Genomic DNA, 24,655 nt, shown 5'->3' with positions numbered 1-24,655 from the left:
GCTTAGTTTTAAATGTTCCCTGAGTAGTTTCTCCACACTAGGATGCACTCAGTGCAGTTATAATTTACATGTAACCAGATTTGAATTATTATCCTTGGATCATCATATTTCCAACAGCTGCGAATGGAAAAGACTCATTTATTGAAGTACAGAACGGTGCTAAAAGAAAGTGTTGTGCAGGTCTGAAAGGGTGAAAGAATTCTCTGTATGAACCCCACATTGCTTTATTTTTTGGCCCTGTCTTTAGCAGGGTATAGCCAAGCTTCCACGCTGGCACTCTGGTGTCTCCTTAAAAGGGGCCCAGCTGACTGGCATCTCTTCTGGCCGACAAGTACCTCATGTAACCTCACTTAGAATATAAACAAACGAAGAATATCTCTTTAAGCTAGGCGTACCCAACAGTAGGATTAGATGTTATCCAGTTTTTAATACCATTAAACCTTCCCCAAATTCTAGCATTGTATACAGTATTACCACCATGTGATTGACAACTACGTTTCTAACAATAGTCAAACCAGTGAGCAGACTGCACCCACTACATGCATTTCATTTAAACCTTTGGGAAAATAGTTCTTCTGATTCTGGAAAGACAATAAGAACACTAGCATGGTGCTAAAATTACATTGCTCCATTATTTAAAATGGAACTGGAACATAGACGGATGAATGTAGGAGGCTTTAGTCTTACTTTGCTTGGAAAATTTAGCCAATGAATGTTTACAGCCATAGCTTTAGTCGGTGAAATTAACACTGCCATTGAGCTAGTGCCAAATTGTTCAATTTTCTTTATTTTTCTGATCATGAAATTTTACTTTTGCTACATTTGTTTGTCAAAATATTTGCCAATCAGTTCTATATATCGGTTGTTGCTCTCTTGTACAACTAGTAAGTGGTATTGGACAATCAGTCAACTCCTATCCATGGCTGCAGCCAACATAACTGCTGAGCTCTAGCGACAGACTGGAAGCACAAGTAGACAGACCAATCTAACATATAAGAAGAAAATGATGTCATATGTATGCCATCCATCTTACTGACCCAACAGCTGAACTTTAAACTGAATAACTTCTTAAAGTTTTCCATACATTTGCTTTTCATAAGCAATGACGGATTCCCCCTGACATCTTGCCTCAATCATTTAACAGCTGGCTTTTCTCCCCAAGTTGAACTTGTGTTTACCCAGGCTGTGTACCAAAATCTCAGATATTACTTTCTGGGATCCATTAGTATGATAAAAGATAAAAATAATGGAAAAGGGCAAAATTATACATCAGAGTTGCTGTAATATTGAGCATATTGGACACAGAGAGAAGCAGATCTTCCATCAATATCAGATTTTATTTTGCATATGAACATTTCCTGATATCCATGCATACAGTATAATGAGCTCACGAGGTGGCTGAGAGAGAGAGAGAAAGAGAGAGAGAGAGTAAAATATATATTCCACCTAATGTATTGCAGGGTATAATAAGACAGCAGCAACCCACATTGCTTGCACTCAATTAGTGTTACAGTGTCACAAATGAGGTTAATAAAATTGGTTGACTTCGTCATAAACTTCTGGATATATTTTCAACCAAGTTTTGCAGAGACGTTTTATAGGCCTGATAAAATGTGTCTTCATTTAACTGGAACCTGATATAGTATCTTACTATAGATCTACATGACATTTCATACAAAATAAATACTTATATAATGCATGATACATTGATATAATCACTGTAAACATGAAAACAAAACAGACATCATATATTTACTGTACTACAGGTACTGCAGAGTCAAACCAAAGTGCTTGATAAAAGACAAGATAATATGCTCCTCTGATCTTACTGTGATTGTTCAGAGGCCAGGTAGCACCGTATGACAGTCTGTGGACAGCTCAGTGGATAGAAGCTTTTATATTTATATTTGGTTATTCTCCTCACTCAGTTTTTTTTTTTTTTTAACTCTTCAGACAGTTTCAGTTCAGACAGAGTCCACCTTGACCTGGTTATTGTTGGTCATAAGTGGCGATGGTTTACTCTTCAGTCTCTCTCCGGCATCGTTGGAGCTATCCTGGAAAAAGATGCGTGCCGTGCACACCGACACTACAATGCGCTTGTACTCACGCCGGAAGTTCTGGTTCAGCACACCGTACACAATGGCGTTAAGGCAGCTGTTGAAGTAGGCCATGAAGTAGCTGGACACGAATAACCACTCAGGGATGAGTGGGATCACCACCTCTGGTTTGATCGCTACAGCCAAGCCGATGAAGTTAAGTGGCGCCCAGCAAACAGCAAAGAGCACGAACACCACGAACATGGTGACAAAGTTTCTAACGTCATGTGGTGTTATCTTGGGACGATTGTCTGGCTTGACCCTCCTCCTCACCTGTATGACCAGTATCCAAATACGCAGGTAGCAGTAAGTGACAATCATGATGGGTAAAATAAAGTGAAAGAAGACCACAGCGATAGTGTACGCTGAACTGGCAGACTGTTCAAAGGTGCATGAGTAAACCCGTGGGTCATACTGAAGTGAACCCACGAACAGGTTTGGCACGATGGCCACCACAGTCAGCGCCCAGATGAGCATCACATAGCACACTGAGTTTTTGTCACTGTACAGTTTATCATATTTGAGGCTGTGGCAGATGTAACAGTATCTGTTGATGGCGATGCCAGTGATGTTGAAGATGGAACCGATGACGCTGACGCCCATGAGGAAGCCGCTGATCTGACAGTGGGCGTACCCCAGGTTCCAGCCATTGTGGAAGATGGAAGAGAGGACGAGAGGGTACGGGTAGATGGCCACCACGAGGTCTGCCACTGCCAGGCTCACTACAAAGATGTTCCCTGCAGACAAAACAGACACCCACGATAGAGACAAGAGAGGACACATGAGTCACTGACAACAGAAGCAAAGCAGATTGGTCATCCAAATGAATGAGACAAAGAGAGAACTGGTGAATATGCCAGGAAAATTTGAATTCTGCAACATTTTTGAAAGGACTGTGCAGCTTTTTTGCTTTTCGAGGAGATTTAATTCTTTCATTTTTCTTGAAGCCATTCTTTAGAAAGACAGCTTTCAAAAAATGGTTGAAAAAGAGGTTTAAAAGAGGGGTATAGTGAAACCTTGCAACAAGGCCACCAATGAGGGGTGATAAAAAGGAGTTCTGATTTCCATATTTTGTTTTCACCTGATAGTAGCTACTCTTACCAAAATGACACAGCCTTTTTCAAAATGTAAAGCCCTTTTCTTAAAACAGATTTTTTTATTGGAAATGTTAACAATAAGGATGGGCACACTGAACTAAAATATAATGTCAGAGCTCATAGCTGAGTCATGACATGCACAAATGTCAGTCTGCCAGGAAATAAAGTAGAAGATGAGACAGCCTTAAGGGAAGAATAATAGATTTGGGAAAAGGGACAAAATGGGGTAAAAGTAGCCAAACTGTCACAAAAATGGCAGACAAGTAGCAAAAATTGGGTAAAAAGTGGCAAAAAGGGTGAAAAATTACTATAAAAAGAAGTAAAATGGGTAAGGAGTTGCAAAATAGGGCCAAAAACCAACATAAATTGATAAAATCTGTCCAAATGGGCTGCAGGTGGTTAAAAAAGGGGCTAAATAGGTTGAAAAATGGCAAGATATGTGTTAGAAGTGACAAAGAAATGGCAAAATGGGCTAAATGCCTGGATTTTGTTAAAAGTGAGGAAAATAAGTGGCTGAAATGATTTAAAGTGGCGAGAAAGTGCCAAACAGGGTAAAAGTGGCATAAAGAACTTGCAGAAAGGGGTAACAAGTTGCAAAAAGGGTAAAAGGTAGCAAAAATATGTTAAAGATAGCAAAATAGGGCAATAAAAACAAACCAAAAATGGTTGAAATTGGCATCAGTTGGTTAAAAGGGCCAATAATAGGTGTCAATGGATATTAAAAGGGGCAAAATGGGCAAAAGTGGCAAAAATAGAATTAAAGTAGGGAAAAGAAGTGGAAAATGGAATAAAAGAGGTAAAAAAGGGTAGTAAAAAGTGCCAAAAAAAAAAGAAAAGTTGGTATAAAGTGGCAAAAATGGGTTTGAAAGGGCAAAAGGTAGCAAAAAGGGATTAAAAGTAGTAATATAGAGCAAAAAAAAAAAACAATTGGAAAATAGAAAATAAATATGAAATAAGGCCAAATAGGCAAAAGTGTCTAAATTGAGTTAAAAGTGGGAATACAGAGTTGCAAACATTGATTAAAAGTGGCAACAATGGGTAAAAAGTGGCAAAAAAGGATGAAAAGTTGCTAAAAAAGAAAAAAAAGGGCCAAAATTGGGTTTAACATGGCAAAAAGAGCAAAAAAACCCCAAAAGAAACATGGTTAGAATGGGCATAAATTGGCAGCAATTGGTTAACAAATAGCAAAAAAACAGTTGGAAATGGACAAAACATAGCAAAACAGGAAAAATTTAAAACTGGGTTTGAAGTTGGAATAAGTAGTGGCAACAATGGGTAAAAAAATGGCAAAACAGGTTAAAAGTAGCAAAAGAGGTACATTTGAAAAAGCAACAGAGCTGCTTGGAAAAATGAAAGATGAAAACAGTCATAGTATGCCTGGAAATTTAGGTGTAAAGGATTTAGAAATATGCTAAGACACCAGAAATCCTTGGAGACATCCATTTGTTTTGTTGCTGCTTCGTTACATAAGCCACAGGGAAAAGGCCCCAAGGCTTGATTCTGAATTCATCTGCAAGTTTTGTATTCTTTTGTGCGTATGTGCTCTTGTATGAATCCACGGACACATTTCCTGCCTTCCCCTGATAATATAGCGTGTGTGAACTCTAACCTGCATTCAATTGTCACCCTTTAATGTTTGTGAATAATGAAAGGGAGGGAGTCCCTGTCGCTAAATAATGCATTTTTCTAATTGCCATCAAGGACTCCACATAGTGTGTTCCAGACAAACACGATCTGCAGGCTGAGTGCTAATCAAGGGCACACAAGTGTTTTCTTTGTCCCCACACTGATGGGAAAAATTAGACATGGCCTGTTGGAGAACATACTGTTACACTCAGAGAGGCATCTGTGAACCCTGGCCTCTTTAAAAGTGAATTACATGATGTGCACTTGGAAAAGACAAAAGAGCAAATGTTTGTGGTAGCGGCCACACGCGCTGCTGTGCTTCCCTTAATTAAGCTGACCTCTGTATTTCAGCATTATTCACTGTTGAGTGGCCTGTCATGTGAATGTTAGAGGATCGTAACGTGGAGCCACACAGCATTTTCACAGCTGTCACTTCCATATTAGTGATATGTGCTCCATGTATATGTAAGCGGCACATTACCAGGCCTATTGACAAGTCCACATCCAGCTTTGCGTATGTGACAACACCCTGTCACGGATGATAAGAGGCATTTACTGGCTGTCAGATGGGAACTAAGCACGCTGTATATCTCTACAATCGCAGCGGAGCAATTTCATTTCTGCGCTGACGTTTGGTCTGTCAGTATCAGACACACTCCCACAACCTGCAGGCAGACCTGTCAGTCTCACCTGAGCATTAGAGGCACACTACTGATCAGCCCGGTGGCCTGTTATCTCACCAAGAACATGCCAACCATTCTACTGCCAGGGATCACATGTGGCTATTAATTAAGTTTTATCCTTTTTTATCTGTCATTCAGCTGCCCTCTGTGGGGGATTAGGTGCACCTGCTGCTGTCAAGACCCCACGGCTGCTACAGAGCTTTACTGAATGTATAGATATGTGTGCCTGCGTATGTGAGTCTCCTCCTTTCTTCCGCTGAGAGAGAGAAAGACTCTTGTCTGTCTCTTTGTTGGAGGAAGTAAAGGCACACAAAAGAACATTTTTAAAACAAGTTTTTGCTAGGATTACTTTAGGGTTAAACATACCAGCAGTGCTTTCTTTTTACACACCTGCTCATGGGTGTGAATGTGGTAAAAGTGTGAGAAGTAGTAAAGCAAAAAAGAGAGGAACACCGCTCAAGGCTGCCCTTAAGGGAGGAGAGGAGGGAGCTGTCTGAGGCCTTGCTGCACAGAGGGCCCGTGCAGGTTGACAATAACATGCTCCATTGTTAAGTGAAGCCGCAATAGCAATATCTTTAACCGAAATACTGACCATTCTTATATAGCAAACAAAAGTCCACATTATTGCTGAATCAGTAAAACAGACTGTTGCAAAATGTAACCTCTCTTCTAAAAATAGAAAAAGATGTTCTTTTTGAATGTTAATGTGGACAGACATTGAAGTAAAGCATTTGGCTAGAGATGTCAGACTCCATATGCCATAACCTGCACAAAAACAGGGTGCCACAAAAGAAAGGAGAATATCTCAAGCAACATACTAAGGGAACATTTGAACCCAACAGAAAATCATTGGCATACTTTTTAGATCCAAAAGGAGGCAAAGGGGGCTGGATTTGCAGTATCAATATGACCAACCACTGCTGTAATGTTTATAAAGAGAAATGATCCAGTGTTAGATGCAGGTACCATTTAATGAGTGCTGCATGTTTGCACACTAAAGGGTTAATTAGCTACTTTAGAAAGAGAATTTATTTGCAAGTAATCTGAACAGGTCAGGCAAAAACATGCTGCCCTTGTGACATATGACAATTTTTACAGATTTGAATGTTTTTACAATCCACTGATGATGAATTTACAAGACTGGATTATTCATTATAAATATACATTCAACATAACTGTTTATGGCTTTAAAACGGCAACCTGTTCGCAAAACCTGATCTGAGCCCTATTTTACCTGACCTGGGATCAGTGCACAGAGTCCAGAGAGGAGAATGAGAGAGAGAAAGGAGGGAGGGAGAGAGAGATAGGATCCTGCAGAGATTGATAGCATTGCTGCACTTTTACTGTTACTAGAGCTGCAAACCCTCATCTGCTGAGTGAAAACTTGACTTTAAACACATGTATGAGCCCTACTGTTGTTCTTCTACACGTCCACTCTGTCAGAATACCCCTGACGTCCCTGCATGCATGATGAACTGGGTCATCTCTGTGCGTATTTTGGATGCATTTTGGCGCTGCATTTAGAACAAACATGCCTACCTCTCATACCATAGGACAGCCTGTGTCCAGATTAGGATTACATTTTAATTTATAAAGTATTGTTTTTATCATTATGAGAGGAATTTTTACCATTTGAAAAGATCTGTAGTTAAACACCCCACAGGATTTATAAGCGATGTCCCGTTTAAACTTAAGTGATTAAGACCACAATTTCACTTCTTGTTGACATAAAATTAAATCATATGTAGATAAAATCAGTTGATATTACTTTGGCATTACAGATTGTAATAATGAGGGATTAAATCAGTCCGAAGATTGAACTGAGTTGCTCACCAAAACAAGATACGACGTCTGTGTTTGTTGCTGATGGACAATTAAGCAGGGAAAACATTTGTCATCCTGAGCCCAGCTGTTGATCCCACTAAGGAGAAGTTTGGTTTAACAAGGCAAAAACCTCTGGATGCCTTTAAAGACTTATTTAAACTCCTATCCATATCTCTGACCTTCCTGTCACATCAGTGAGCTGTGATCGCAGTTTCTCACGTCTGCATCGTTTAAAGAATGAGTTGAGAAACAGCAGTGGAGACTCTTGGACCAGCACCCTGGTACTGCTGGCAATAAACTCAGACAGAACCTGAGCCCTGGACCAAGCAAAAATCATTGATGCCTTCGCCCTCAACCATAACATCCGGAAGATTGTTTTATTATGAAGACATCAAAAGAGCGTGTTTTTTTGGCTGCAGTGTGTTAATTAAATGCATTTGGGGATTAAGGCACCAATTTGGAATTCTTGTTCTCATCTCTTAATGCTTATTCATATTATGGATATAATATGAATTGAGCCTTTTGTTGGCTTTAAAGCTGTAGTGTTGTTAATTGGAAATAGAAACTGATTGATTTTTGTAACTGAGGCTGTACTGTGCGTGCATTAAAGGCGCGGGCCGCACGAACACTACACTTTGATGTCAAGTGGGGGGCCACAATATATCTTCCCGTGGGCTGCAATTGGCCTGCGGCTGCGAGTTTGAGACCCATGGCTCAGAAGCTTGCTCCAGCGCAACTGATCCAACAAACACACACTGAAATTAATAAATCACATTTAGGGAGGGCCTATTCACTGGACTTTCACGGGCCCACACAATTCAAAGTGCATGCACTAGGGGTCTTAACTTAACACATCTATCAGATGAAGATAAGGGTCAGAAGATTTGTTTTTGCTAACTAGAGTAAGCTTATTTATGAAAAAAACACAGCATTTCCTTATAAGGTTGTTGTAGCTAACACAGATGCTAGAAACCATTCATACAGTAAACAATGGATTAGTTAAATAAATTATGAATGAATGAATTATTAAATAACAATATGTAAAGTAAAATATTTGATTGCATAAATATTCACCACTTTTAAAGTGACTGATCTAACAGAGGTCCAGCCAACTGGTGCTAGTAGTTGCACAACTGAGTGAAAAGCATGTGTCTCAAGTGCCTGTAGTATGTAGCAGAATGTCCAGTCACCGGTTAATCAGTATTCCTGGTTACCATTACACCAGAAGACAAAAGAACACTCTATGCCACTCAGAGAGAAGTTTAGTAAAAAGTATAAGTCAGGGGTTGGATACAAAAATACTTCCAAGGCCACAAAGTTCAGTTAAATATATCATTAGGAAATGGAAGGAATATGACACATGAGTAAATCTGCCTGGATCAAACCATCCTCACAAACTGAGTTACCGTGCAAGAGGGAGACTAGTGATAGAGGCCACCAAGACACCTAAGACTACTCTGAAGGAGTTACACCCTTCAGCAGCTGAGATGGGAGAGATTCTGCATACAACGACTGTTGCCAGGGTTCTTCACCAGTCAAAGCTTTATGGAAGAGTGGTAAAGAGAAAGCCACTGTTAAAGAAAAGTTATATTAAATCTAGACAATGGATTGGTTAAAGTTTTGATTCCATTTAATGAATGTCATAACTACACAATATCTCCTCTTGGGACATTTATATCACCAACTTCACAGAGGAATAGCTAGCCTGTTGATTTAAGGCTAAACACTAACATTGTCTGCCAATCTGTAAACATTTCTTATACAGATTGAAGTGAGTCAGAACATTAAGTTAGCAGAAACAAAACCTACAAAACCATAAGCTAAAAGATTTTAGCTTTAGTGTTTTTGAGTTCTTTCCTCGTACAAATAATCATTTGTTAACCAGGCCTGCAAGCAGCACTGATCAGGCCCTCGCACCTTCAAGCACGTTGGGGTTTGGTACACAATGGGCTTGTGGCATAGCTGCTAAACACATTATTTCAGAGACATCGTTCAAACATGAAAAATCTAAAATTCTTTGTCTTGTCATGTCTGTTACAGCCAACATGAAACAAACATACACCGTGTAGCCGACACAAGCATGCCATAAAAATATTGCTTTGTCTTAATAAATATGAATTATTTCCAGTTAATGACAGCACTGAGTCAGTTTGCAGCCATGCCCTGTGTAATGAATGGGGTCATATAAGATGTAAGATATACTGCAAAAAAATAAAAAAAATAAAAATAATAAAAAAATACATTTATAAAAGTGTGGACAATTGGGGCGCAAAGAGTCGAGCGGTTAGGCCACACCCCCTATAAGAGGACGGCCCCTTTCCCTCATGTCTCTTCCCCGCTCTCTTATCCCTGTTTCCAACTCTATCCACTGTCCTACTCTCCACATAAAGGCACAAAAATACATCTTTAAAATTGTGGACAATTTAAAACCCTTTAAGAAAATTTCTGATGTGATACTCTCTAAAGCTAGCAGAGGGCGCTGTCTGTTTTGGCTATTATCAGCTGAAACAGCTGCACTTAATTGTCACCTTTCATACAGAAAAAATGAACATCATCACTATGCATCTTCAAAATTAATCATATATAGTATATTATGACCAATAATAAAAATGTACTTTTATTGTCAGAGAATTCAAATAAGAGGATGTTTATCCACACATTCGCTCCAATCTCATGTCTTTATAAAAAAGGAAACCTGTTAGAAACTATAATAAAACTGCATCTTACAACCAACGTACAGTATTGCAGATTGGCTGTATCTTGACATCCCTTGGCTATATCTGTATTTTGAAGATTGTGATGTGTATTTATGGACACTTATGTAAAACAGCGTGGTGACCCTGGTCACACACATTGTCAATCTGTGGACCTTACTTCCATTTGTGGACACAGCTGATCCCCACAACATTACCCATTAGATTTTGTGGTTAGAGCTTAATTATTGGTAAAGCATCACTTGGGGTTGTAGTGATTACAATCCAGGTTTGACAAGGTCCCCGAAGACTTGATGTAAATCAGTAAACGGTTCTCAAAATGACAATAAAAAAAAGAAAATATGCGTGTATGCACTCAGGCTCCATTCATGCTGCAGAATGAAACACATCCTCCATGTTCAAAGACGGTGATAAGACAACTTGCATCTGTCATCTTGAAGGGGCTCCCTTTCCTTCCCTTGGCTATTCTTTACTGTAACAACCCTTTTAGAGCATTTTAAACTCAAGTCACTCAGCATTAACAGCCTTGACCTTGACAAGGTCGTGTCATGAAAGGCCCAGAGGCAGCCGGCTCTTTTGGCTGTCGGACTCTCTCACTCACGGTCTCTGTCACTGTGACCGGTCCTGTGATTGACGCATCACTTTGAGTTTTCATTTGGCTCCAGGAAAGATACGGCCTGGTGCTGTGTCCTTTTCCCATTTCTGCAATCCAACACTTTTAGCCAATTTCTGTCAGGATTTAGGTACAAGTGAAGCCCATCTGAGAATTTTCTTCCCCTGTAGCTTGCAATGAATTTTGACACGCACAGGAAAGCTGACAGAAGATGCACAGTACATTTAGATAGTATCCTGCCAGGCTTTTTTCACAGTTTATGGTGCTGCAGCATAATCGTAAAGTGGAACGCCGAGTTAATTTATTTTGCTACCAGCACCCCCTCAAAAAAAAAAAAAAAAAAAAAAAAAAAAAGAAACAATTTTTTTAGACATACTGAGAAAAAAATACAGGCATTACATCCAAATTAGTTTAAACCATCCAAGTCAATACTTTGAAAATTAATCTTGGCAGCAATGACACCTCTGAGGCTATATCTGCCTGGAGCATCTGAGTTAGGATTTTGTCCCATTTTTCAGAGCACAGTTACACTGAGTTCACTCAGGCTGAAATCGAAGCGTCTGTGAGCTGCTCTACTGAGGTCTTTCCGCAGATTTTCCAAAGGGATTTAAGACCTGGCTTTTACTGGGTCATGCCAGGACTGTCACTTTACTGTCCTGAAGCCACTGCAGTGATACGGAAAGGCTGCGATTTGATATGGAGCTTAGCATAAGTTCAGACAGGAGGGACTATTTTATCCTTAAATCTTTGGCTTTGCCTTGTTCATTGACTTCTTTCATGGCTTAATTTAAGCTCCGCCTCTTGGCTTCTCTCCATTCACAAACTTTGCCACTTAAATTTTGAATCAGAAAGAGTGATGCTAAAAGTATTCACCCCCTTTGAATGTTTTTCCCCTTTTGTTGCTTTTATAAGTCAATTATGGCCAATATAAATTGGCTATCTGACAAAAAAAAATTTAAGAAAAACTCTTTAATGTCAAAGTGAAAACAGATATCTAGAAAATAATGTCAAATAAAAATATGTAAAGTAAAATATGTGAAAGAATAAATGTTCACCCCCTTTAGAGTGACTGATCTTAATTCAACAGAGGTTCAGTCAGTCAGTGCAGTCTCAAACCTGAGTGCAAAGCGTGTGTCTCACGTGACTGTAGTCTGTAGCAAAATGTCCAGTCACCAGCTAATCAGTATTCCTGGCCACCATTACACCATGAAGACAAAAGAACACTCCAAGCAACTCAGGGAAAAGGTTATTGAAAAGTTTAAGTCAGAGGTTGGATACAAAAATGTTTCCAAGGCCACAGAGTTCAGTATATATTTCATCAAGAAATGGAAGGAGTATGGCACATGTACATACAGTGCTGAACTAATTCATTAGACCACCCTAACCCTAACCAAAGTAAGGTTTATGCCACAGCTGCCCTAAATTAACAGCACTGGTAATTACTAAAATCATTTTTTATGTTTCTGCAATGGTTAATACACCAATATGTAGAAGCTCTTTAACTCAAATGATATTTTTCATGCTAAAGTATAATTATTATTGTTATTCATGAATTTTCAAATTTACTGATTTACAAAAAAACTGAAAAAATAGTAAAGCACAGTGATATTTCTTGATTAATATGTCAAATTATAGTTATTTACTTGCATTCCGGAAGAGAAAAATGAGTATTAGTGGTTGAATGTTATGCTTGATTCATTTCTGACTTCTCAGAGAAGCACAGTGAGCTGGATCAAATTTGGGTGAATTCAGTTTGAAATTCCTCATTCCTGTTCAAAATGGTAAAACGTGGAGAGCTCATTGAAAATGAAAGAGTCCGCATCAAAGCACTTCATGATGCTGGATGGTCTTTTGACAGGTGCTTGACATAAAGCTTGACAAGCTTGACATAAATTTGTTAAGCACTGTATATATATATATAAATATATATATATATACACACACACACACACACACACACATATATATGTATGGGTAAAACATTGGCGTGAATACTTTTTATAGGCACTGTATTCTTATCAGCCCACCAGTGTGGGTCTTTCAGTGTTTGACTTTCTCAGCCCACACTAACATAAACACTGGCTTAGCCACAGGTCTGACCAGTCATCTCTCAAAATATGGCATTAACACTGAATTAGGTTTTCACCAAGCACTGATCTATGTTGACCAGTTAGATTTAGGTGCGTAAATAAAGTCTCCTCTGACGTTATCAGCTGACTGTTTCTCCAGTGTGAACTCGAGCTGTCACCTCTACATACTGTAAGTCTTCACATTTGGCTGCTTTTTTTTTCTCTCTTCCAGCCTCACAAGTCCACTGTCTCTCAGTGTCGTAAAGAGCACCCGCAGCAGGAGCCTACCACCTTCACGCTTTACAGCAGGGAAGTTGTCAGACTGGCGGTGAGCTGTCTGTTTCCCTCAGATTGCTTTGGACTACAGCTAAAAGAGTGACGCTTCTCATTGTATCACACCAGTGTTTTGCTCTCGGAGTCATGCTGCGTCTCCTGCAGTGACGTCTTTCAGTATTCTGACATGACGCCCGGCAAGTGCTGCTCTGTCTGTTGTCACTCAAAATGTGCTTTGTCAGCAAGCTGTACAGCTCTGCCATTGGTCCTTGAATTCTTTATCACCTCTCTGTCCGGGGCTCTTGTTGTACAGTTCTTCAGTTTGGTAGGACAGCTTGCAGTGTAACAGAGAATATATTAACCTTGTGAAAACTTTTAGATAAATTGTTTACACAGAAAGGATTTTCAATGTTGAATTTTTCTCTTGTAAATCTTAACACCTTGGTTTTTCCATGTCCTACACACCATAAACATAAAATCCACACCTCTCAGCTCTTACAGGAACCTTCAGTTCTGCCAGAGCTTATTACTTATTTCAATACAGGTTCTTAAAATTTTAGAAATGTAGATATTTTTCCTCAAAAGGTGTTTTAAAACCACAGAATTAAAATGATCACTGATATCAAAAAGCTCCTAATCTTCAGAAATATTAAACCCAAAGAGTCGGAGCACTGTTTTTCTTAAAGGGCACATATTATGCAAAAATCACTTTTTCAGGCTTTTCTAACAAAAATATGTGACTCTGGCCTGTCCACAATCCCCTCAAGTACCAGAAAAATCCCCCTCTCCATTCCACTTTTCAGAAAATGTGTGCTGAAACAAGGCATTCTCAGATTTTCCCTCTATGATATCATGCAGGGAGTTGACCCCGCCCCCAGGCTCGGTTGGCCCTCCCGCTTGAAAGAAAGTTCCGCCCTCCTCTCAGGAGAGCTACATCCATTAAGCCACATCCACTTCCTGAGAGGGGCAGAGTCAGACAGTTCAGTAACATTTAAAGCCACAGACACAGAAACAGCTTGTTCTGAGCAGGGCTGAAACAGAGGGCTTTTTAAACAGTGAAAGAGTGAAAGACGATTGCCAATAAACATCTGAAAACATAATTCTGTTATGAATATCAAGTTACTATTTGCACCTAAAAGTTGATTCTTTCTGTTGTTAGTAGTTTTGTTTGTCTTCTTTGCCAAATATTTCTTTTTGATTGTTCTCTTTTGGTTGTCATATTGCCTCTAGATACAGCATGCAGGACTCAGTTTGAATGAAGGGGTTTTCATGTAAAAAGAAAAATGAATGAAACAAGTTCGGACCTCTGAGTGAGACATAAACTAGCTGAAGGAAACCCTGTATCATCGCTGTGAACAAAGAGCTGAGAACAACAAATTCAGAGGGAGTTTGATTCTTTATAGGAGAGCTTTACTACCCAGTGGGATGTGTTTGATTTTTGCTGTTTTACTACTCAGAATGTTACATATTAGGCCTTTAACAGTACTGCACTGTCACAAATGTCATACACAGTAATTTTGATTCTAGAGTCCTGAAAAAAATCTAACAAAACCTGAATCAAGTACTAGACTCATTAGTGTTTGAGTACTTTTCCCCCTAAAAGTTGCATTAATGACACAAATTTCCCAGAAAATGAAGTCAAACTATGCAGAACAGTTTGAAACTTCCATTCTAACCCTGCAGCTGACCTCACTAAACTTTCTTTGAATGCCTTATTGGCTTGTTTTCTGGAAGAAAATCAGACAACCTACTGGCAGTCTGTGCAGACAACTGTCTACCAACTGTTACAGGCTAAAGAACTGACTTGTGTTAACTATGAATATGGCTCCTCTTTCTTTAAATAGAAGGAGAAAGTTAATAAAACACTTATAGAGTTGTGACAATCAGTTTTATTTCAGATGTTTGGGACCTTCACCTGCCGTGACTGTACTGCAGGTTTAAACAGCAGGTGGAGCAGGTCTTAATGCCTCTGCACACCGTCACCTTAAGCCCCCTCTGCTTTAATGATGCACCCTGGGCATTTCATTACCCAAGGTCAAAAGTCAGGTCTAACTGCATACCTTTTCAGGGAAAGTTACGAAGGTCAGAGAGTGAATGTGCAGTAAAAGCACGTAAAGGCCTTTAGTCCAGCACTTCTGGCAGAAGACACGGCAGAACGTCGTATTAATGTATGTTAATGTGTGAAAAAACACCCCAGGAATATGAATACATTTCAATATGTCAAGAATATGTTAATTCTGGTAATTATGACGCTACATGGGTAGTCAAATGCATATCTCACATTATGAATTTCAATTATACACCATTGGCTTTTAATTCATGGAAATGTGAAGACTTGTAAAGGCTGTGCTACGTGCAGATATGTGTGGTCATCCTCCTGACCACGGAGATGTCATGCAAAGTGCTGTGCACAAGAGTCAAGATGGACAATTTACAAAGAGGAATGGCACAGAGTGAGATATCCTAGTTTGAGTCAATGATCCAATCAGTGAGTTAAGCCAAAAACATCATTAAAAAACTGGTGTAAGATTTTAGTTAGCACTGCACTTTCATTTAAAAGTAGTCTTAAAAACAGTGTAGGTGGTCAGTTAAACTAATAAACTCTTGTTCTATCTGGTCCATGTTTGCAGAGCCCACCAATTGTTTTTGTAACCTGTAATGCCAATACTGTTACTGTAGCTCCATCATATCAATACTTTTTTTTGGTTACAGGAAGTGACTGGAAAAAATGATTGAGCATAAGAAATGGCATAAAGCCACACTAGCAGCATGAAAACGGAAGTGATGTCATACGCTCAGTGGCACCCATGCTGAAGTCTTGACTGGCTAGTTTTGTGTGACATCCAGCCAATCAGATTGTGTTGTATAAAGGCCATTTGCTGAGAGTGAAAATAAAGCCAGAGTGGAAGATGCACTTTGCAGTGGAACCAAAGTAATGCACCTTGTGATTGATTTATCGATTATGGGTAAAATAAAATGGGGAGACTGACAATTGGGCAAATGCCAAATATAAGCCTCAATAATCGGTCAGGCCAATTATCAGTTGACCCCCTAAACCCCCTTCATAATGTGATACTGGGTTCATGATTTTTTCACGTTTCAAATCTCAAATTTTCAGAAAGACACAAGATTTAAATCAGTGTATGAATAACTTCATTCTTTAACTTTGATCCTCTGACTATAAAAATACAAAGAAACAAAAAAAAATCTTTATGTTGGTTGTACTACTTGTGCGTTCATCTGTGTCTGCAACATTTGTTCTTTTCTGTTACCTTCCCATCTCACATAACCCAAACAAGATACACTTAAAAAAAAAAAAAAAAAAATTTCTATCAAGTAGAACGTGTTCAACTCTGCCGGGATGTCATTCCTATCTCTGATATCTAACTTTGGAGGTAAATAGAATACAGTAGAAGTCCTTAAATGATCTGGTGCATTATTTGGGGATTTTATAGAAAATTTGTACATATTAGGGTTACACGATATTGGATTTTTGTCGATACACTGATATTTACAGATTCATTTTAGCCAATATCGATACCAGTCCTTAAATATGTTTTATTTAACTAAAAATTCAGTCTTTTGAACACAGTTTAAGGTTTGAGAATAAACAAAGAAACAAACTTTTTTTTCTTAAAACACACTTTAAAGTTTCAATAATGAGGATGAATAAAGAAAAAGATCTTAATTAACATTTTTCTGTTGGTCCAGCCAAAAACTCCACTAATTTCTTAGTATATAGGGCCAAATTTTACAGTTGATGCTGCTGATATTCACGGCCATAATATTGGATGTAAATATCGGCAGATGTACTGATACCACTATTTGCCCTTTTTTTTTTTTTTTAGCTAATATCTGTCCTACCAACATCAGGCTGATAGTATCGTGCATCCCTAGTACATATTAAGGATTTTTTTCATGGCACCAGTTTCGCACCAGTACACCCAAGAAGTCTTCTGACAAATATCAAGGACAATTGGAGCCACAGTGCGGCATGCAAATCAACACAGACAGACAGAAAGGCAGACACGCCACCAATTACAGTCGTAAGATTTCACTTTCTTCCACCATGTCTGTACACCTCTCTTTTTCAGCTACTGCTGTCAAACAAGAGAAGCCAAAGGAAAATGGTGCCCTCTGCTTTTGGATGGTTAAGAAAATGGTTTTGAAATAAGCTATGTAGTTTTGTCATAAAGGTTTAAGGTACCCATTATATTTAGGCTTTTTAATTGTATGGGAAGGTGATGCTACAGTACATTCCCACTTAAGGCTTGTCAAATTTAATATTGCGTTTTTACCAACTTTAAAATCAGTCACCTCAGAACATCCTCAGTTTAAATCTGGAGCTGAAAGCCTCCTCTGACTGGAGTCTGAATGGTTAACAACGTTAAAAAAAGACTCACAGCAGCTTTACACTAAATTACTACCTTCTTCTTTAGCTCTCTACAACCTTCAAAAAAGCAGCAGAGCGGATACTCTCCTGTACCCTCCTCCAGTTTTTATTAACTCCAAACTAGACTCCTGCAAGTAAAAAGACAATCCAAATGCAGATGCATTCAGGTATGCATTCATTGACCTTGCCTCTGCAGCCGAGTATGTTTTGTTGCTCTTTTTCTTTCAGCTGTTAAAAACAGCCCTCTAATGATTTACCTTCTCTTTCAGTCTAAGAAAACCCACCTTCTTGTGACTTTTCTTTCATCCTTACTGAGCAGCTGACTGCTCATACATGATTCAGTGATCGGCAACTATGCCAACAAATTTGAAGTCTTGAATAAAGATGAGTCCTTGATGAATGAGAGAACATAATGTGTTTTTTGTGCCAGTCTGTGGCTGCGTGTTGGAGGCGCATTTAGCGAGGTCTTGTGAGGGAATATCTTCCGGCTATCACCATGACAGGGTAGGGAAAAAAAAGGGATTATCATGGCACTTGGTTCGGGTGGTGGCTCCCGGTCGTGCATGCGGAAGTTGTGACAAAAAAACACACAAAACAGCAAGTGTGGTGTTGGAACTCTACCTGAACTGCATTAGTAATAATCTGAAGGGAAAGAGAAGTAGAGAGAAAGGGGTAGAGAAGAATATAAACAGAGAAAGATTGAAGCAGGCCTATGAAGAAGGAGAGTGATTATGTCCCGGGGTCACTATTGGATTTACGGATATTGTAGTTATGAATGAAGCCAGTGACAGGCGTGGGTGATGAGACTCTCGGCAGGTTTAATCTCCTTACTTTCTCCAACTGAAGCTATTTCAAGAGTACAAAAACACACCAAACGTACAGTACATTAATAATAAAACACGGACGCTGGAGGACAAGATGTGTCAATAGCCCTCTCTATGACTTTATAGAGATTTTCTCTTCAGCTGCCGAGAGAATGGTGGAAAAAAAGGGAAGCACTTTTGACATGGATTTAGAGAGAAGTTGTTTATTCCTACCCTGGTGTGGCAAAAAGGAAAGAAGGGATTTACAAAGTGACCTCAAGTGCCCTCCCTGCAAGAAACAGAAACAGCCGAGTGGAAGCTGCATAATTCGCTGCCAGGCTGATTTGAGTCCACGTCAAGCAGCACGGCTGTTTTCACACAAGTAGCCTGGAGATTCTTTAAATGTCAGATTCAAGTTTTAATCAGAACACAAACAAACACAGAGGAGGTTACGGGAAAATGCTTGTAATTTCTTATTCTTTAGGAGCGGTGTTTTAATCTAAGGTTATTTCCTGACTCAGGACATCCAGGAATGCTCACCATTATGTTTAATTCTTTTATCAGACAAAGAAAGATTTCTCTAATTGTTGCGCCATTCCTTGGAGATACTCTCAGGTTAGCACACAATGCCCTTTGTCCGGCAGTAATTTTGAAACAGCGCAGCTTTTCCCTTCCCCAATAATAGAGGAATTCTGCTAACAGCTACACATTTCACGTCTCAAGTAAGTGTTTTGTCTTTATTTAAAGGAAGGATAAATGAGCTCAGGTTTTTCTTGGCAGTGTTATGATGTCCTGTGGGTGTTAGCACTAGCACACACGCAGCTAGAGTGAGATTTTAACAGATCCAGCAAGGTTAACCAACAAACTTCCTCCAATCTTTAGAAAACAATAAATAAGCAAATTGTCAGGCATCTTTTCTGAAACAGCCAACAATGCCATTTTTGAGGCTCATGTGTTGTGAAAATACCTGTCCGGCGCACTTACTTTCTCTGCTTAGGGAGCAGAGCTGACAAAACACCACGGGTGGTGTCACACTGGATGTCAGCCAGGCCCCCACAGCTGGTGGCCTGACACAGCCTGACAGGTCCAGTCACTTCTTCCAGATAAAGCCCCCTAGACACGTTGTCCAATGTCATGTTGTCAATCTGATTACACTGTCTTCATGTGTCAAGAACTAGTGGGATATAAACATGAACATGTTTGACAGAGCTGACATAGGAATTAACAGCATTATCACACTTTTATATGTACTAAAGTCCAGTTTCTTCACCTCTAACAATAAATGTAGAGGCATTTATCTTTCTGTCATGGTTGCAACTGTATGTATGTTTGAAAATTACCTTATTAACACCATGTTGACAGATTTAAAGGTACAGAATCTGGGCTATTCATTTAAAAAGGACTGAATCTCTTTAGTTGAGTGCTAAAGTACCTTGAATATTTCAGTTTTTAAAGTCTTTAATTTTTGTAGCCATTATGAGACTCGTCTTGCCCACCATGACAGACATAGCATGGTTATGTCACCATGGAAACACTGTCAAAGACAGATGAACTCCTATCAACTTTACCTCTGAACTCCTCTTCTAATCTCTACAGCTGAGTCTAGATAACCTCCAAAGGAATCTCATTTCGATCACTTAAACTCACAGTCTCATTCTTTCATTACCCCAGCTCAGCTCAGACAATGAAGATTCCTCTTCACAACAGGTCTGGTACAATGCCTGCAGTACTGCTGACACTGCGACATTAGGTTTGTCAATCTCATGATCCATTCTACCCTTACTCATGAACAAGACCTCCAGATACTTGAACTCTTCACAGACACTCAAAGACACCCTCCTACCCAGAGGGAGCAATCTACCATTTTCCGGCAAAGAACAATAGCCTTGGACTTGGAGGTGCTGACTCTCATCTTGACTGCTTTGCACTCAGCTACAAAACATCCCAGAGCATACTGGAGGTCAACGGCTGAAGAAGCCAACAGAACCACATCATCCGCAAATGTTTCAATACCTTTTGCCTAAAAGTCATTCTACTCACCCAGCCTTGAATGCATCAGAATGTACCGTTATGTCACCTGGTTTAGTTAGCTAGATAGCTTCTACCTCCTGATGTCAACATGGATATAAAGTCAGAGTGTTATTTCCAACGGGACGTGTTACGAGGTGTGGATGTGCTTACAACTACTTGAGCAGAGGAGGGGACTCTTCTGCAGCAGAAGCAAGAGTTGACAAAGCCTTTTCAACCCAAAGAGTTACCTCTGTTGAAAGGACTTATTTTGCAACATGAATTGTATTTAATTTCCTTTTTCTTTGTTGTTTAGGCCAGGGGTTCTCAACCTTGGGGTTGGGACCCCATTTGGGGTCGCGAGACGCTAAGAGGGGGTCTCCAGATGCCTTTATAAAACTAAGAACATTTTTTAATTACATTGTTGCCACTTTTCACCAATTTTGCCCAATTGATACCAATTTTTATTACTTTTCCCACAATTTTTGCCAATTTTAACACGTTTGCAACTTAAAACCCATGTTTTAGTCAACTTTAAACCCTTTCCACCACTTTCTTCTGCCTGTTTTTGCCACTTCTAAACCAAATCTTGCTACTCTCTGACTCTTGTTGGCTCTGTTGACACATTATTGCTACTATTAACCCTTTTTACCACTTTTTAAGCCACATTTTTGCCTGTTTCTGCTAACCCTTTCTTGCCAGTTTATATCAATTTTCATCCTATTTCACCAAATATTCACCTATTTCTGCCATTTTAACGCCATTTGAGCCACTTTTAAATCTCCTTTTACCACTTGATGTGCCCAATTTTTGCCAATTTAAGCAATTTTTGCCATTTTTTGCCACTTTTATCAAATTTTTGGCATTTCTTACCAATTTCTGCTATTTTTAAAATCTAATTTCACAACCTTTGCCAACATTTTTTGCCATTATGAACCAATTTTAGCTTGTTTTTTTTTTTTTTTTAAGTATTTTGATTCTGTTTTTAATGTGCAAGGCTGTGTTCAACCACCTTCAGGTACAGTGGGGGTCCCCGGTCTCTGGCACCTTTATTTTGGGGGTCACGAGCTGAAAAGGTTGAGAACCACTGGCTTCGGCTACAAACTTCCGCTGTTTCACTGACAAAACCCTAAGAAAACAGGGTTTCATTTGTTTATCACACCAATAGATGTTAGTATAAACTATTTAAGTAAAGTTTTGCCATGATCGTAGTTTCTATAGATGCCAATCTAATTCTGACAACCTCAGAGCAGATAAAGCTTTGCGCTGCACCCTGAGATCACTGGTGCCCCCCCAAGGGGTCCCGAACCCCAGGTTGGGAAATAATGCTTTTCTTCTTTTTATTTGGACCAAAAACACTAAGTTGAATTCCTTCTATGTGTAGACGTTCTTAACATTAAATGAGATTCTGAAGGTTATACTTTTTCTCCTTGCACAACAACAAAAAAAAGAGGAAAAAATTTATATATATATATATATATATAAGCGTTTTAATGCTTTTGTACAAACATCCACCAGTGTGCTAAACACAAATCAAAAATGTATCCTTTATTTTTATCACTTTAGAATTACCTCTCTACTTTCAGGTACTTTTTAATATCAGTATGTGACTGCTTCTCTTCACATATCTGTCCTTTGTCCCTTGTCCAGCTTTGGCGTGCTTCATGATATTTTTTCATCACATGATTTCACCATAAAAATAATCTTTCCATCACAGTGGTCTTGAGGTCCATCAGGTCAGTGTGTGGGGTTACTGTATAGATCCCCTGAGGAGCTGTGGGTTGGGTGAACCATGTGGCCGCTGCTCTCGTAGCTGCTGGTGCTGCTCAGATTGACAGTACTCCAGCTGCTCCCCAGCGAGCCACGCTGAGCTTCTGTCACAGCGTCCACTATAAAGTGCAGATTAAATAAATAAAATAAATAACTTAGAATATTTGAGTTTGTTGCATTGTAGCACATGCTGTTATTTTAAAAATGATGCTTACAAACAGGGGATATTCTGTAAGAAAATTCCTGCAGAGACTCAATCTGAAGCTGTTTGAATGAAGGTATTTCTGCCGAGTTTCCATCTCAGCAAACTGTCATTAATGTGGCAGCAGGTGCAGCTTATTCTGCTGACACGAGTATCCGGAGTGAGTTTAACCCCTTTCAGACCAAATACATGTGAATGACGTGGGGCCTCTGAAGTCACGTTTCCTCTATTTATGTGAGTCTGTTGGAGCAGATTAATCCCTGCACGTCACTGCTCACAGAGGCTGTGATGTATTAGTTACGTAATTAAACCTTAAAGCTGAAGCTCCTCTGTTATTTTTACATCTGTTTGAAGTTCTAATCCATAAGGATCAAACATATGAGATTGTCTTGCAGTCTTTTCTTGTGCACAATGATGACGATGGCCCAAAATACCTAACTAGTTTCTCTTTTATTTATTTATATTTGCAGTGGAACTATCTGCCTTGAATCACAATTTAAACATTTCTTCCCTTTTCCAAATACATATTCCAGGACAGACTTAGAGAAAATTGAAAAATTTCCATACTCTGACTTTTTGTCTCTGTTAATTTATTCTAAGCGTGGTCGGAGGGTGAACTTGGTTAAAGATCTTGAGGACATTACACCTCTTCTTGGAAAGGCTTCTTCACCTGCACAATAACTGGTGGAAGAGCTCTTCAAACGTAAACAGTATCTGGCTCTCTCATCAGATCCTTTAAAAATGAGGAGGCCTTTCCTGGAAGATGTTAAACATCTTCAAGATATAGGCTGTTTGCAATCACATAATCCTGAATGTCCATTGGGGGATAAGGAAGTAGGGAAAAGCCATAAGGAATGAAGGGGGAATGGAGGAAAGTTAGCACTTTTAAAGGTCTACATGGACCTGAAGACTGCAATTATCATCAGAAAAATTCTACATACATTCAGTATGATCCCTCCCTTTATTAAACAGTAATTTTACCTCAGGTTAAATGATTTACCTGGTGAGGAGGTGATCAATATCACAATTTACTCAGTCCTGCAGGCCTCCTAGCATCATCTGAAGGAAGACAAGAGTCTTGAGGATTCTAGTGCTGAGCCAAGAGGCTAGCTGAGCCCCTTTAACATATTTTCAAAAAAATCCTCCTTTTGTCAAAAACCTGATCCTAATTGAAACTGTGACAGACTATTAACTGAATAAACCTTGTTGGGTAAGCAAGTGAGTGATGTGCCATTGACATGGCACTTTAATGTGAGCCCCGATGGCTAGTTCCCATTTGAGTGCCTGTTTCCTTTCCTCCATCGTTTGACGTTATTGTTCCTTTTTTTTTTTAAACCTCCGCCAAGGAGGTTATGTGATCGGCAGGGTTTGTTAGTTTGTTTGTTAGCATCATAACTCAAAAAGTTATAGATGGATTTTGATGAAATTTTCAGAAAATGTCAGAATGGATCACCGCCTGGATCCAGGAATTTTTCTTTACTATTGGGAGATAGGGCTAATGGTGGAGGTCTGCACTCATCGAGTGCTTTTCTAGTTTGTTCTTTCAATTTTAGCCTTAATATGTCACCACTTTTAGGACACAAAAGTAGCTTAAGAATTAGAATGCTTTTATTTTCACACTTTGAACACTTGGCATAGTTGGAAACAGCTCAAAACATGGCCTTTTTGGTAGAGTTTCTCTATACAGAAATCTCTTCTTGCCCCCTAAGGGGTGTTCTCCACAGCTTCGTGACGTCATCTGCAAAGAACCTATAAAAAGTTACATTTCGTTTTTTGTTGTCAACACCAGCAGCAGCAACAGTGAATCCAGTGGTTTTACCGTTCTTAAGACACCTTGCTTGTTCTCCGAATGGTTCAAACACAGCATTCAATTTAATACAGGTATTCCTGGATATGCATTTTTGAATAATTTTACCCAGAACAATCAGCGATCGAGGAAGTAACTGATAAGAAATTAAGGTCAGACTAAGCAATAATATTTGAGACTAGGGCTGCAACAATAAATCAATTAGAAAATGATAAATTGATGATTAACCCTTTGGGAACCCCGGGACCCAGTTGGGTCCTTTTAGTCACGTTTTATTTTTTAATAGTCAGTATTTTGCCTGTGTTAATATGTTTAGGTTTCAAGATTAATCACAAGCATTAACATGTTGATAGCCCTATTTTCTTCATATGTTTATTCAAAAAAGTTGATGTAAATGTAATAGTTCTGATTAGAAATGAACCTGATGAAAGTGGAAAAAAAAATTAATTTATGATTCTTAAAGCAGTTTTTTTCTGCAGGGACCTGCAAGGGCCCTCAGGATGAGTTTTTGATATAAACCTTTATTGCTCAAAAAAATAATGCAACAAAATCAATGTTGCTAATAGCTTCACCCCAAACATTTTATTCTGCAATTAATATTTGGACATTTTTTCATATTATGTGGTTTTCTTGTTTCAGTAGGGGCTGCCATTATAAAAAAAAATTGCGGAAAAGGGT

The 24,655-nt window shown here is 39.1% G+C and overlaps 1 protein-coding gene across 1 annotated transcript in view; it reads right to left on the bottom strand.

The window, feature by feature from the left end:
- Positions 1-1,369: 1,369 nt before the first annotated feature.
- mtnr1aa (melatonin receptor 1A a) overlaps positions 1,370-24,655 on the bottom strand; it is a 71,867-nt gene continuing 48,581 nt past the window's right edge. Inside the window, exon 2 of the mRNA XM_041784314.1 lies at positions 1,370-2,833. Within this exon, the coding sequence (XP_041640248.1) occupies positions 1,965-2,833 (869 nt within the window). The 3' untranslated portion in view covers positions 1,370-1,964. The remainder of the gene's footprint in view (positions 2,834-24,655) is intronic.

Source organism: Cheilinus undulatus, linkage group 4 (assembly GCF_018320785.1).
Source record: "Cheilinus undulatus linkage group 4, ASM1832078v1, whole genome shotgun sequence".
NCBI lineage: Eukaryota > Metazoa > Chordata > Actinopteri > Labriformes > Labridae > Cheilinus > Cheilinus undulatus.
This window is presented reverse-complemented; position numbering and strand designations above follow the sequence as displayed.